This window comes from Ranitomeya variabilis, chromosome 3, assembly GCF_051348905.1.
Source record: "Ranitomeya variabilis isolate aRanVar5 chromosome 3, aRanVar5.hap1, whole genome shotgun sequence".
Classification (NCBI taxonomy): domain Eukaryota; kingdom Metazoa; phylum Chordata; class Amphibia; order Anura; family Dendrobatidae; genus Ranitomeya; species Ranitomeya variabilis.
This window is the reverse complement of record NC_135234.1, coordinates 509,192,274-509,207,926: the sequence shown is the minus strand read 5'-3', so window position 1 is coordinate 509,207,926 and position 15,653 is coordinate 509,192,274. Positions and strand designations below refer to the sequence as shown.

The 15,653-nt window shown below is 45.5% G+C and overlaps 1 protein-coding gene across 4 annotated transcripts in view; it reads left to right on the top strand.

Annotated features, from left to right (window-relative positions):
* The window catches only part of OCA2 (OCA2 melanosomal transmembrane protein), a 685,962-nt gene extending 672,231 nt beyond the window's left edge, over positions 1–13,731 (top strand). For all 4 annotated transcript variants that reach the window (XM_077296885.1, XM_077296884.1, XM_077296887.1 and 1 more), the window contains one exon: positions 12,723–13,731. In XM_077296885.1, coding sequence (XP_077153000.1) covers positions 12,723–12,810 — 88 coding nt within the window. In that variant the 3' untranslated portion in view covers positions 12,811–13,731. The remainder of the gene's footprint in view (positions 1–12,722) is intronic.
* The last annotated feature ends 1,922 nt before the right edge of the window (positions 13,732–15,653 follow it).

The window sequence follows — 15,653 nt, the reverse complement described above, 5'->3', positions numbered from 1 at the left end:
CCAGTGGCAGCGTTGGCACTGTGCCCCCAACTCACGGGTCCTATAGTGTAGAGGTGTCCCCGATGGTCAATAGGCCCCCCTGCTTTCTCAGGACCTTGGTACTTGCCCAAGTTAGCCGGGTGGTGACGCCGGCCCTATACAGTATTGATTTCTACTGGCCCAGTGCCCCATCCTCCAGTTAGTGGTCACTAAAGTGGCAATTTTTCAATAAATAATGGCCATACAGATCGTGCTACAAGACTGTTGGTGATATGGTTTAAATGCTTTATATTCAAATTCATATTGGCGATTTCCCTCTGTTGTCGATTTTGTTCACTGGCCATACTTGCAGGCATTACCTGTCAGAAGTAAAACTTCAGCAAACTGTGTTCTAAAAAGGAAATTCAATAAATTGAAAAAAATGCTCAGTAGATGATACCATTTTAGAGATGGCAGGTAATGACTCATAAGTTGGTGTAAGCATGCAGCCAATTAATTAGTTGGGTACAGTACTACGTTTTAACTTATTGCATGAAATACCCCTGCAGTATAACTGTATTCTGCTGATTTAACTTTCATCTATCTTCTGTGACAAGTATGCAGTTTATTCTATAAATAGCACTTTCTGAATGTTAAAGGCTATGAAATTCTATGTAATTTGAGGCACTTTCTGCTTCATTACAACTTTTTATGGACATTCTAATTTAAAATTAATATTAATGCAGTCAATGTTTGGCATAAAAATAAATACTTACAAGGCAATCTGAGACTTGCACCTCCAGGAAAGGATTGCAGCAATTAATGTGACACAATTAATTAATTATTCAGTACTGATATATAAATTACTAGATGGTGGCCCGATTCTAACGCATCGGGTATTCTAGAATATGCATGTCCATGTAGTATATTGCACAGCCCACGTAGTATATTGCCTAACCACGTAGTATGTTGCCCAACCACGTAGTATGTTGCCCAACCACGTAGTATGTTGCCCAACCACGTAGTATGTTGCCCAACCACGTAGTATATTGCCCAGCCACGTAGTATGTTGCCCAGCCACGCAGTATGTTGCCCAGCCACGCAGTATGTTGCCCAGCCACGCAGTATATTGCCCAGCCACGTAGTATATTGCCCAGTTACGTAGTATATTGCCCAGTCATGTAGTATATTGCCCAGTCGCGTAGTATATTGGCCAGCCACTTAGTATATAGCACAGCCACGTAGTATATTGCCCTGCCACGTAGTATATTGCCCAGTCACATAGTATATTGCCCAGCCACGTAGTATATTGCCCAGCCACATAGTATATTGCCCAGCCACGCAGTATATTGCCCAGCCACGTAGTATATTGCCCAGCCACGTATGTCACAGGTTAAAAAATAAACATATACTTACCTTCTGAGGGCCCCTTGCAGTCCTGTCGCCTGTGTGCGGTGCAGGCGGCAGCTTCCGGTCCCAGGGTTGGTATGAACGCAGGACCTATGATGACGTCGCAGTCACATGACCGTGACGTCATGGCAGGTCCTTTTCGCATAGCATCCTTAGCACCAGAACCTGCAGACGCGAGCGCATCGTCGAACTACAGAAGGTGAGAATAGCAGGTTTTTTGTTTTTTTTTATTATTTTTAACATTAGATCTTTTTACTATTGATGCTGCATAGGCAGCATCAATAGTAAAAACTTGGTCACACAGGGTTAATAGCGGCGGTAACGGAGTACAAAACCCGTGGCATAACGCGGTCCGTTACCGCTGGCATTAACCCTGTGTGAGCGGTGACTGACTGATTGGAGGGGAGTATGCGGGCGCTGGGCACTGACTGCAGGGGAGTAGGGAGAGACTAATCGGACTGTGCCTGTCGCTGATTGGTCACGGCAGCCATGACAGGCAGCTGGCGAGACCAATCAGTGATGCGGGATTTCCGTGACGGAAGTTGCCGACAGAAAGAAGGAAGTACCCCTTAGACAATTATATATATAGATATCTGATCTCCGGAACCTGTGTATATATAATGTCTGACCCCCGGAACCTGGGTATATATAATGTCTGATCCCCGGAACCTGTGTATATATAGTGTCTGATCCCCGGAACCTGTGTATATATAGTGTCTGATCCCCGGTACCTGTGTATATATAGTGTCTGATCCCCGGTACCTGTGTATATATAATGTCTGACCCCGGAACCTGTGTATCTATATATATTATTGTCTAAGGGTTTAATTGTCTGTCTGTCCTAGAAATCCCGCGTCTCTGATTGGTCGAGGCCGCCAATCAGCGACGGGCATTGTCCTCCACTGCTGTCAAGTGCCACCATTGTGTTGTCTAAGGGTCTAATTGTCTGTCTGTCTCGGAAATCCCGCGTTGCTGAATCAGCGATGGGCACAGTCTGCCGTGAATTCTGGAATCATCATTGTCCTCCACTGCTGTCACGTGCCGCCATTGTGTAGGGTGTGTGGCCCGATTATAACGCATCGGGTATTCTAGAATATGTATGTATGTATGTATGTATATAGCAGCCATATAGTATATAGCACAGGCCATGTAGTATATAGGAGCCATGTAGTATATAGCAGATACGCAGTATATAACACAGCCCAGTAGTATATAACACAGCCCACGTAACATATAGCACAGCCCACGCAGTATATAACACGGCCCACGCAGTATATAACACAAGCCACGCAGTATAGAACAGTGGCCACGCAGTATAGAACAGTGGCCACGCAGTATATAACACTGCCCACGCAGCATATAACACTGCCCGCGTAGTATATAGCAGCCACGCAGTATATAACACAGCCCACGTAATATATAGCACAGCCCACGCAGTATATAACACAGCCCACATAGTATATAACACAGCCCACGTTGTATATAACACTGGCCACATAGTATATAACAGCCCACGCAGTATATAACACAGCCCACACAGTATATAACACTGGCCATGTAGTATATAGCAGCCACACCATATATAACACAGCGCACATAGTATATAGCAGTGTGGGCACCATATCCCTGTTAAAAAAGTTATATACTCACTCACCGGCGTGCAGCAAAGCTGTCCCAATGCACGTGCTGCTGCCGCCGGCTTCTGCTCCCAGCGATGCATTGCGAAATTACCCAGATGACTTAGCGGTCTTCTGGGTAATTTCGCAATGCATCTCTGGAAATGGAAGCTGGCGGCAGCCGCGCGTGCCTCGGCAGACGACGGAAGGTGAGAACAGCAGGTTTTTTTGTTTTTTTATTATTTTTAACATTAGATCTTTTTACTATTGATGCTGCATAGGCAGCATCAATTGTAAAAAGTTGGTCACACAGGGTTAATAGCAGCGTTAACGGAGTGCGTTACCTGCGGCATAACGCGGTCCGTTAATGCTGCCATTAACCCTGTGTCAGCGCTGACTGGCGGGGAGTATGGAGCGGGCACTGACTGGACAGAAGTAGGGAGGGACTAAATCTCGGCCGGACTGTGCCCGTCGCTGATTGGTTGCGGCTGCGTGTATGTCCACGTAGTATATTGCACAGCCCACGTAGTATATTGCCCAGCCACGTAGTATATTGCCCAGTGACATAGTATACAGCACAGAGCCACATAGTATATTGCCCAGTTATGTAGTATATTGGCCAGCGACGTAGTATATTTGTCAGGGAGGTGCTAGGTGAGCGAGAGCTAATAACCCGGGCCCCTGCAATTTCCCTCAGACTAGGGAAATCCTGACTGACCCTCTACCTGAAGTTTACACTGAAGGTGTGCATGTCCAGGCCTCGAACCTCACCCTGTCTCCTGAGCTCAGCCCTAGGCTGAAACCTCCGCCCACCACCCAGTGAAGATGTTATTCCCCAATACCCACAGTTATCACAGACAAGGATAAAGGAAAATATACACCACGCCGCAGTCACTCAGGAATACACTATAAATGTGCAGGGCAAAATAAATACAAATATAGGAAGGAGTAAATAAGACAAAGGAAAATACACCACCAGCAACGAATCTCCAACCACCAGCTCTCCTCACCAGACTGAGATAACAACGCACAAGACAGAAGCTATAATCGGTGACGCCCAATGATCAGGAGAGCTATTTAAAGGCAGTGGGCATGGCCCAGCTTCCAATCCGAGGATCAGGTAAATTAACCCCGGAACAGCTAGACAAAATCTAGCCGACGCCAAAGAGCAAATAGTGGTCTGAACAGCGTCCGACATGACAGTACCCCGCCTTCTATGAGGGACCCCAGGGCCCTCACGGCTAATAGGTCCCGGCTTGTCCGGATGACGGCGGTGAAACAACCTGACCAGCCGGTCAGCATGAACGTCCGAGGCTGGTACCCAGGACCTCTCCTCAGGCCCGTAACCACGCCAATGTACCAAGTACTGTAAAGTGTGACGCACTACACGAGAGTCAACCACCTTGGAGACTTCAAACTCCAAATTACCATCCACCAAGACTGGAGGTGGCATAGGTGCCGCGTCCACAGAACCCACCACCTTCTTTAGAAGAGACCTGTGGAACACGTTGTGTATCTTATACACCGTAGGGAGCTCCAATCGGTACGCTACTGGGTTAATGACGGCGGTGACCCTAAATGGACCAATAAACCGTGGACCCAATTTAAGAGATGGTATTTTGAGTCTTATGTTTTTTGTGGATAACCACACTCAGTCATCCACACTCCGGTCCGGACCTGGCACACGCCTACTGTCAGCCACACGTTTGTACCTAGCACCCACACTCAACAGGCGCTGTTTAACTCTCCTCCAGACTGATGACAATAGTGTTCCTAACTGGTCCTCCTCCGGAACGCCGGAAGAGCCCCTCTGACTCAAGGTACAAAATTGAGGATGTAGCCCGTAAACACAAAAAAACGGAGACTCCCCAGACGACTCCTGGCGGTGATTATTGATGGCAAACTCAGCCAAAGGAAGAAAGGTAGACCACTCCTCCTGGTTATCAGAGACAAAGCAGCGTAAGTACTGTTCCAAATTTTGGTTCATATGCTCAGTCTGACCATTTGACTCAGGATGAAACGCCAAAGAATGAGATAGCTTGATTCCCAGCCGTGAGCAAAACGCTCTGCAAAATTTTGCCACAAACTGAGACCCCCTATCAGACACGGTCAGACGGAACCCCATGAAGTCTGACCACCTCCTGCACAAATACTTGGGCCAGAGTCTTAGCGTTAGGCAACGCAGGCAAAGACACAAAGTGCGACATTTTAGAAAACCGATCAACAATCCCTAAGATGACTGTGTTTCCAGCTGATGAGGGCAAATCAGTGATGAAATCCATGGAGATTTCCGTCCATGGCTTACTAGGTACCTCGAGAGGAAGTAGTGTGCCAACAGGATGGGAGCGGGGCATCTCAGCCCTAGCGAACGTGGAACAAGCTGACACGTATGAGACCACGTCCTGTCGGATCTTGGGCCACCAAAACCGACATGACACCAACTCCAAGGTACCTCTAACCCCTGGGTGACCAGCCAGGACAGCATCATGATGCTCCGCCAAAACCTTTAGGCGGAGATGAAGCAGTACAAAAGATTTGTTGATGGGAAGCTCAGATGGTACCTCCTCCTGAGCCTCGGCAATCTCAGCCTCAACCTTGGTAGTGAGAGCCGAAACCACAACACCCTTTTGGAGGATGGGTACTGGATATTCCCGAGGTTCTCCCCCCGGAAAACACCTGGACAGAGCATAAGCCTTAGTGTTTTAAGACCCGGGTCTGTAAGTGACCACAAAATTGAACCGCGTGAAAAACAATGCCCAGCGAGCCTGCCTGGGGGACAGACGCTTGGCAGTTTAAGCTGGTCACGGACCATGCCCCTCTCAAGTGGATGAGATTAGTCAACCCAAACGGCATCACCAAATTTTCAAAATGACCCTCAGGGGTATTAAAAGCCGTCTTCCACTCATCACCTTGACGGACTCTTATGAGGTTGTATGCCCCCCTGAGGTCAAGCTTGGTAAACCACTTAGCACCTGCTACCTGGTTGAACAAATCTGGAATCAGAGGCATAGGGTATGGATCATGAACCGTAATCTGGTTCAACTCCCTGAAATCCAAACACGGGCGTAATCCGCCATCTTTCTTCTTCACGAAGAAGAACCCTGCTGGCACCGGCGAGGATGACGGCCCGATGTGCCCTTTGCTCAAGCTTTCAGCAATGTAATCTTTTAACGCTTGTCTCTCCGAACCGGAGATGTTAAACATCCTTGCTTTAGGCAATTTGGCCCCTGGTTTAAACCTGATAGAACAGTCATAAGGACGATGTGGCGGCAGCTCTGAACAACCCTTCTCAGAGAACACATCCACAAAATCCTGAAGTGACTCTGGAACGCTTGAAGTCACCGCAGCCACACATGTGGCCAGGCAATTCTCCTGGCAGAACTCGCTCCACCGAATTATGTCCTGAGTTTTCCAGTCAATTACCGGGTTGTGCATAGACAACCAAGGAAAACAAAAAACCACCTGAGCAGGAACATTCCTGAGCACCTTACATGTATCCCGCTCGGAATGTAGAACTCCTATGTGGAGTTTCACCTCAGCCACAAATTCAGTAATCTCCCCCTGAGAGAGAGGAGCAGCATTGATGGTGACCACGCGGATAGGATGAGACAGTTTTTCAATCCTAAAACCTGCTGTGCGCGCAAACTCCTCATCAATGAGATTTGTGGCTGAACCACTATCCACAAAAACAGTAATTGGCAGCTCACTGCCAGCGATAAAAACCTTAGCAGGGAGCATGCACTGGGAAACCACCATGGAGGATATACATAAGCTCAGACTGGTCTCCTCCACACCCTCTGAGCTTAGAAGTTTTCCACCGTTGCGTTTTTCTTAGGCAGCAGAGGACAGATGTTAATAAAAGGACCCGTTTTACCACAGAAAAACAGGCTCCCTGCTTCCTGAGCTCAGGGACTGGACGCTTCACATGTGACACCCCTGCGATTTGCATAGGCTCCTTGGGCTCACCTGCAGCAACCTCACGTGAACCTAAACCTTCTCCCATAGGCGGTGTCTCATGCTCCCCCTGAAGCAAACGGCGATCAATGCGGACAACCAGACTCATAGCGGAATCTAGAGAAGCAGGAGTCTCGTACATTAGAAGGGCTTTTTTAACCCTTCCAGAAATCCCATGTATAAACTGACTCCACAATGCTGCATCATTCCATTGGGTATCGATCGCCCAGCGACGAAATTCAGAACAGTAATCCTCTGCAACTCCCTCCCCCTGGCGAATAGAGCGTATCTTAGATTCTGCTAGAGCCATTTTATCAGGTTCATCGTAGATTTTCCCAAGACAGGAAAAAAAACTCTCCACAGAGTCAAATGCAGCAGAATCAGATGGCAAAACGCCCATGCTTGGGGATACCCACTCAACAATGACAACACCAGGCCCACACGCTGATCCTCATTACCTGAAGATATCGGGCGCATATGGAAATATAGTTTGCAAGCTTCACGAAAAGAAACAAATTTACTGCGTTCCCCAGCAAATTTTTCAGGCAAAGGAAATTTAGGCTCAGTAGCTCTTCCTGTCGATCCAGCTTGCACATTAGACACTGCTAGTCCCTGTTGCTGTACTGCCCCCCTTAACTCCGTGACCTGTAGGGACAGCGCCTCCAACTGGTGGGTTATGGAAGTCATGGGATCCATGACAAAACACACAAAAAAAGAAACCCCTTTTTTTTTTCTTTTGTGTTGTTGGGCTGATTATAATGTCAGGGAGGTGCTAGGTGAGCGAGAGCTAATAACCCGGGCCCCTGCAATTTCCCTCAGACTAGGAAAATCCTGACTGACCCTCTACCTGAAGTTTACACTGAAGGTGTGCATGTCCAGGCCTCGAACCTCACCCTGTCTCCTGAGCTCAGCCCTAGGATGAAACCTCCGCCCACCACCCAGTGAAGATGTTATTCCCTAATACCCACAGTTAGCACAGACAAGGATAAAGGAAAATATACACCACGCCGCAGTCACTCAGGAATACACTATAAATGTGCAGGGCAAAATAAATACAAATATAGGAAGGAGTAAATAAGACAAAGGAAAATACACCACCAGCAACGAATCTCCAACCACCAGCTCTCCTCACCAGACTGAGATAACAACGCACAAGACAGAAGCTATAATCGGTGACGCCCAATGATCAGGAGAGCTATTTTTAAAGGCAGTGGGCATGGCCCAGCTTCCAATCCAAGGATCAGGTAAATTAACCCCGGAACAGCTAGACAAAATCTAGCCGACGCCAATGAGCAAATAGTGGTCAGAAGCGGAACTACCTCTGTCTGTCGGACGACCTGGTCTGAACAGCGTCCGACATGACAATATTGCCCAGTGACGTAGTATACAGCACAGAGCCACGTAGTATATTGCCCAGTGACATAGTATATTGCCCAGTGACATAGTATATTGGCCAGTGACGTAGTATATTGCCCAGTGACGTAGTATATTGCCCAGTGACGTAGTATATTGCCCAGCCACGTAGTATATTGCCCAGCCTACGTAGTATATTGCCCAGCCATGTAGTATATTGCCCAGCCACGTAGTATATTGCCCAGCCAAGTAGTATATTGGCCAGTTACTTAGTATATTGCCCAGTGACGTAGTATACAGCACAGAGCCATGTAGTATATTGCCCAGCTACATAGTATATTGCCCAGCCATGTATAACACAGGTTAAAAAAAATACAAAATAAACATATACTCACCTTCCGCAGGCGCGTTGTAGCTCTGTCACCTGTGTGGGGTGCAGGCGGCAGCTTCCGGTCCCAGGGTGTAATGACGTCGCGGTCACGTGACGACGTCGTGGTCACATGACCGTGACTGTTGTGGATTCTGTTTTTGGGCTCCCTCTGGTGGTTACGGCTGGTACTGGGTGACTTTGGTGGGTTGCTGTCTCTGCTTTCCACCTGTCCATCAGAGGCTGGGTGTTTCCTATTTAACCTGGCTTTTCTGTCATTCCCTTGCCGGCTATCAATGTACTCTGATGTGCTCAGTTTGGTTCCTGACTACCTGCTCCCAGATCTCTCAGGATAAGCTAAGTTCTGTTTTTTAGTTGTTTGGTTTTTTTGTCCAGCTTGCTAATTATGACTCTATGCTAGCTGGTAGCTCTAGTGGGCTGAGGTTCTCCCCATGTGCCATGAGTTGGCACATGGGTTCTTGTAATCTCAGGATGGTTTTTGATTAGGGTTTTTTGCTGACCGCTCAGACCCCTTTTGTATCATTCTGCTTTCTAGTTATAGCGGGCCTCATTTTGCTAAATCTATTTTCATCTCTATGTGCGTGCCTTCCTCTCATTTCACCGTCAATACATGTGGGGGGCAACTATACCTTTTGGGGTTCATTCCTCTGGAGGCAAGCTAGGTCTTTATTTCCTCTGCAGTGCTAGTTAGCTCTTAGGCTGGCGCGTGGCGTCTAGAATCAACGTAGGCACGCTCCCTGGCTATTTCTAGTTGTGTTTGTCAGGAGTAGGGCAGCGGTCAGCCCAGGTTCCATCACCCTAGAGCTTGTCCGTTATTTATGTTATTTTGCTTGTCCAGTGCGATCCCCAGCCATTGGGATCCATGACACGTGACGTCACGGCAGGTCCTTGTCGCACAGGACCTGTGATGATGTCGCGGTCACATGACCGTGTTGCGGTCACATGACCGTGTTGCGGTCACATGACCGTGTTGCGGTCACATGACCGTGACGTCACGGCAGGTCCTTTCCGCGCAGGACTTGTGATGACGCATTCCTTTCATTAACTGCTCAAACAGATCTGAGTAGTGAGGTCTCGGTAGCATAACTTTTCCTTTTTGGCAGCATTGAGTAAACTGATTCTCAGATGGTTTTTCATCAATGAAATTCAGAGAGTCGCATTTAGAGCAAACTGCATTCATATTCCCACCCCACCATATCTTCCCTTGATAAAGCGGTAAATTACTTAAGCGAAACGCGCGTCGGGGGTCTCTCCACCCTGGTTCCAGCCCGGTGTTCTGGTCAGCCCACCTTATTTGCGGTAAGCACCATCTTTCATTGCCTACTACTAGTGACTGTGTGTCACTTCACTGCATCCATGAGTTAGGTGGCTTCTTGCAGCTTTGCACATTACCAGTCTGCTGATATCTGCAGACCGGTTCATTATTTGGGCTCCGTACACCGGGGGGAAATCTGTTTCCATTTTTCCATCCTCATGCACTTTGTATGTAATTTTGTATACATTCTATTTTTATGTGGTTTAATGCATGTATTTACATTTTGCATATTTAATAAATTTATATACCCATTATACTCCTCTATCCTCTTTGTCTCTATTATTAGAATGGAGTGGGTGGCCTTCTTTGTAGGCTTTGGGTCTTTTTACACTATTTAGTGCTAATTAGCCCTTCTTTGTTTCCTCTCTTGAAACATGTGTTCTGGTTCTGTTATATTCATATTCCCACAGTAGTGTTCATGAATTGTACTTTTATTGTCTGTTACGTAATGTGCAAGTTGTTGAATATTGTCCTGGTCATGCCTTAGTTGGTAGAGCATTTGTTTTTTATGAATTTGGCGATCATCATGTTTCTGTCGTACAACAGTTTGTTGTGGTGTCTCCGGTTGGCGACGGTGTCTGCGAGATTCCGCATCCTGGGCATGTCTAGCAGCAGTTTGTTGTGGTGTCTCCTGTTGGCGACGTTGTCTGTGAGATTCCACATCCTGGGCTTGTCTGGCGGCAGTTTGTTGTGGTGTCTCCTGTTCCCGATGTTGCCGTTTTCTTGCTGTTGCTGCTGCTTTTCTGTCATCCTCATTGGCGTATTTTCGTTTACGACCCATTCTAAGATAGAAACACAGGGAGATGCCGCCCATACAGGGAGACGCAGGCACACACCCTACACAATGGCGGCACTTGACAGCAGTGGAGGACAATGATGATTCCAGAATTCGCGGCAGACTGTGCCCATCGTTGATTGGTCAAGGCCGGCTGGCCTCGACCAATCAGCAAGGCGGAATTTCCGAGACAGACAGACAATTAGACCCTTAGACTACACAATGGCGGCACTTGACAGCAGTGGAGGACAATGCCCGTCGCTGATTGGTCGAGGCCTGGTGGCCTCGACCAATTGGAGATGCGGGATTTCCAGGACAGACAGACAATTAAACCCTTAGACAATTATATATATAGATAATGGCTAATGGGTGGTCTGGCACCTAAAATGTACTTTCTAACTATCTTTACACCCTAGCCACTTTTGTAATTTGCTTTATTACACACTACCCCACACTTTTCCTTTTCTACCTAATCTCTAAATAGCTTTTTCTTTTTTTTACTGTACTTCCCATGACTTTTAGCTTGAGAATGGTCTCAAATGTGACTTCACTGATGGCTGGCGCAGATGTGAGTTCAGCGCCCGCACTTTGTTTCTATCACCCCCAGCAAAGCTTCTGTGAAAGTAGACATCATTATATGGTGGAGATAGAAGCAGTGAGGGACACAAGCGCCTCCCAATAGCTTCTAGCACCACCCTCACATCAGGGGGAAACGCCAATATCGCTCACTGCTTCTGTCGACACTCCCTCCCTGATGATGTCTTCTTTCACAGAAGGTGTAGCTTAAGTAGAAGCAGAGTGCTGGTGCTGCACTTGCATCTTTCACAGCGTCCATCACCCAGGATTTATGACATCTTCAGAGGGGGCGGCGAAACAACAAATTAGTGAGTAACTGCAGCACTGCCCCCTGTGATGTCCTTTTCTAAGAGGGACGATGGTGTCTGCAGGGAATGAGTGCAGCCCCAGCCTCCTGTGACGTCAAGAAAACGATACATCACAGGAAGTACAGTAAAAAAAAAAATGTTTTTAGAGATTAGGTAGATGGGAAAAAGTGTGGGGTATTTTGTAATAAAGCTCATTACAAAAAATGGATACGGTGTAAGTATAGATATTTAGAAAATAAATTTAAGGTTCCAGACCACCCCTTTTAATGACTTTTAGGATATAGTGGGCTACATTTTCCAGGGTGTATGTATCTATATTAAAGAAAAATATATTTGTAGTGTGTGACAATGGATTATTCCAAACAGTATAGTTTGGGTTTTTTTACAACTATTTTTATTAAGATTTTTAACTTATTAAAGACATATAAACAAAACAATGAACAATTTACATTGCTTCTACCTTTTAAAATCTCTCCTTATAAGCAAATAAGTCAGGAGGAAGCCTGAGAGGTCTATTGAACTGACTCATCTTCACTATTCAGGATTGTTTTCTGCCTTATCTGGCTCATTTTTAAAGATATAGTCTTTTCCTGCAACATTTCAGTCTACAATTAAGCTTTTTGTAATGAGGCAGCCTGTTTGTACTCTGTGCTTCCATGAAAACTTCTAACATGTATACTGTACTGCTTAATATTATATGCAGGCTGAGAATGGCCCATATGGAAACATGGTAATCCCCCAGTGGGCCCCTGGGCAGATCTGGGCCCCCAACCATACTACTCAGTTTATTATTTATTATATAGAGATTAAGGTAAATTTGTGAACAAGGGTAGTGTAATAATTGTATGCAGGTGAGAAGTGAGAACCCCTAAATTCAATGTTACTGGTGGGCCCATGGCAATTCAGTCTGACACTGATTATATGTACTATTCCCCAGACAATATTATATGTGCCATTTCAAATACATGGCTACCTCCTAAGTTAAGTGTTTTGTGATGTAATCAAACAAATATGACAATATTTATATCATAGAAGACTCATATTGAAATACTACTTTCTTCTTTTTCAGATTGGGATTCCCCATGATGATCGTTTCCACCACAATTGGAATGAGTTATCTATTGGTGTCACATGTTGTATTCAAATGGAATTCATGAGAAAATACAATTACCATTACAACAGTTCCACCGTTACCACAGTTATATTTAAAGGGCTGGTGAAGTTAATTTTTCCTGTAATGTAGCAGGAAACAGTAACTATTTTGGGTCATTGCAAAGGAGGTTTTCTGGATATTTTTTTAATTAGCTAAGGGCAGGAAATGAAAGATAAGCATTATAGACCTATTCAATCTCTTGCTGCTTCAGTGGTCACAATTGGTTCCGCATGATTATGGCACATCCATCATTCATGTTACCGCTGCAGTCAATCACTGACCTCAGTGGTCACATGTCAGCATCACCATTTAAGGCCAGCAATTAAATTCAGGGGTCACGAGAATGATAAATGTGGCTTCATCACTAATGGATTAGTGGGACCTCCAAAGCAGTGACAGTGGATCAGCCAGGGATTCAATACTGTAGATGAGGGATGCTTAATTTGGTACTGTAATACATTTCCCGCCCTCTACTCGTTTTTGCAAAATTCTATAAAACCCCTTTTTTGTCATTGAAATGAGTCCATGTAACAAGTATCATGCTTGCATTAGCAAATTGAAAAACAGATGTACGATTTTTAAAGCCCACTTTTAACTATGAAGAATTAATAATTAAAAAAAAAGTTACGTAAATGTGAAAAATAAAACCTCATTTGCTGTAATTGCTATCCAGTTGTATTTTCATTTTGTTTTTGTCCAATTGTATGAATTTTAGGTTACTCCGATAACTTGCTGCAGGACACACAATGCAGTAAAAATCAAGTGGTTGACTATTGAATTTTTGCATACTTTGGTATTGTTAAAAGCATCAATTGTGAGTTTAATGTGTAATATACACGTAATGTAAGTGTACTGTAATAATCAAGATATGATGCTCTCAAGATTAATGAAAAACCTTAACTGGTAATAAATTTAAATTTAGACCAATATGAATGTATTTGTGTATTTATGGGACTACATTAATTTGATGAATAGTAATATTTCTTCACATTGCATGTATTGTTGTTACTCAATAAGTTTGCTGCTTGGCATTCATCCCTGATTAAGGCTTCTTTCACACTTCCGTCGGTACGGGGCCGTCACAAAGCGTCGGCGCACCGACGGACAGTAGTGATTTTTTGCACAACGTGGGCAGCGGACGCAGTGTTTCAACGCGTCCGCTGCCCATAGTAAACTCCCAGGGAGGAGGGGTGTTATGACCCCAATGGCGAGGGTCTCAGAGGAACGTGGAAGTCTGCAGAATACAAAAATCCAGCTCATAGGGCAGTGGTAACTGGGTTGACCATATATCTACTCCTAACGCCAACACTAGAAGTAGCCGGGGATCATTCCTACGTTGATTCTAGATGACACGCGCCAGCCGGAGAATCTAGCTACCCCTAGTAGAGGAAAACAAAGACCTTTCTTGCCTCCAGAGAAGGGGACCCCAAAGCTGGATAGAAGCCCCCCACAAATAATGACGGTGAGGTAAGAGGAAATGACAAACACAGAAATGAACCAGGTTTAGCACAGAGAGGCCCGCTTACTGATAGCAGAATAAAGAAAGGTAACTTATATGGTCAACAAAAACCCTATCAAAATCCACACTGGAAATTCAAGAACCCCCGAACCGTCTAACGGTCCGGGGGGAGAACACCAGCCCCCTAGAGCTTCCAGCAAAGGTCAGGATATAGATTTGGAACAAGCTGGACAAAAATACAAAACCAAAACAAAAAGCAAAAAGCAAAAGGCAGACTTAGCTGATATAACTGGAACCAGGATCAGTAGACAAGAGCACAGCAGACTAGCTCTGATAACTACGTTGCCAGGCATAGAACTGAAGGTCCAGGGAGCTTATATAGCAACACCCCTAACTAACGACCCAGGTGCGGATAAAAGGAATGACAGAAAAACCAGAGTCAAAAAACTAGTAACCACTAGAGGGAGCAAAAAGCAAATTCACAACAGAGGGGATGGAGTTACGGCCGTGCATGCGCAGTTTAAAATGCAGGACATGACGTACGAAAAAACGTGCCCTTGAACGTTTTTTTCGCTGAGACGGTCCTCCAAATACCGACGCATCCAGTGCACAACAGACGTGACGTGTGTCCATACGTCGCAATCCGTCAGCAATACAAGTCTATGGGGAAAAAAAGCATCCTGCGGGCACATTTGCAGGATGTGTTTTTTTCCCAAAACGACGCATTGTGACGGATCTAAAAAGACGGAAGTGTGAAAGTAGCCTTAGATCTATATTATTTTTTTCTGAATAATTTAATTCTTTGGACGCCGTTAGGTGGCTGTATAAAATGGACAGAGATCGGAATGCAGTGCACGGACTGGCTAGCGGTTCTCCTGACCCAAACGTGACAGCATCTTATTTTTTTATTCAGCTGTCATACTCTGTATGGGAGAGTTGCCGGCCAGTCCGTGCACTGTGTTCTGATCTCATATTCTGATTTATATGGCCATCTGACTGCGCCCTTACTGTGGATTTTCCGAGCACATCTGTCAGCAGTTTCTTCCAAGCATTTAGTGTATGTGCACACAGCATCTTAGGTGGTCCAATATGAAACTCTCCTTAAAAAGTGCTAATAAAATTCTATAAAAAATTAACTTAAAGGGAACCTATCAGCAGGATTGTGCACGGTAACCTACAGACAGTGTACCAGATACCTGGTGATGAAATTCGTCTTGTGGTTGTTGTATAATCTTTATTTTCAGTTTTGAGTTAATGATATGCCTGTGCTCCGGGGCGGCCTGTGGGGGGGTCTTCATGTGGTGCATTGATTAGGTATTCATAATGCAGACTGTGGACAGGTCACTGATCCCTCACTGACCTGCTCCCTAGTTTATATAATGAATATT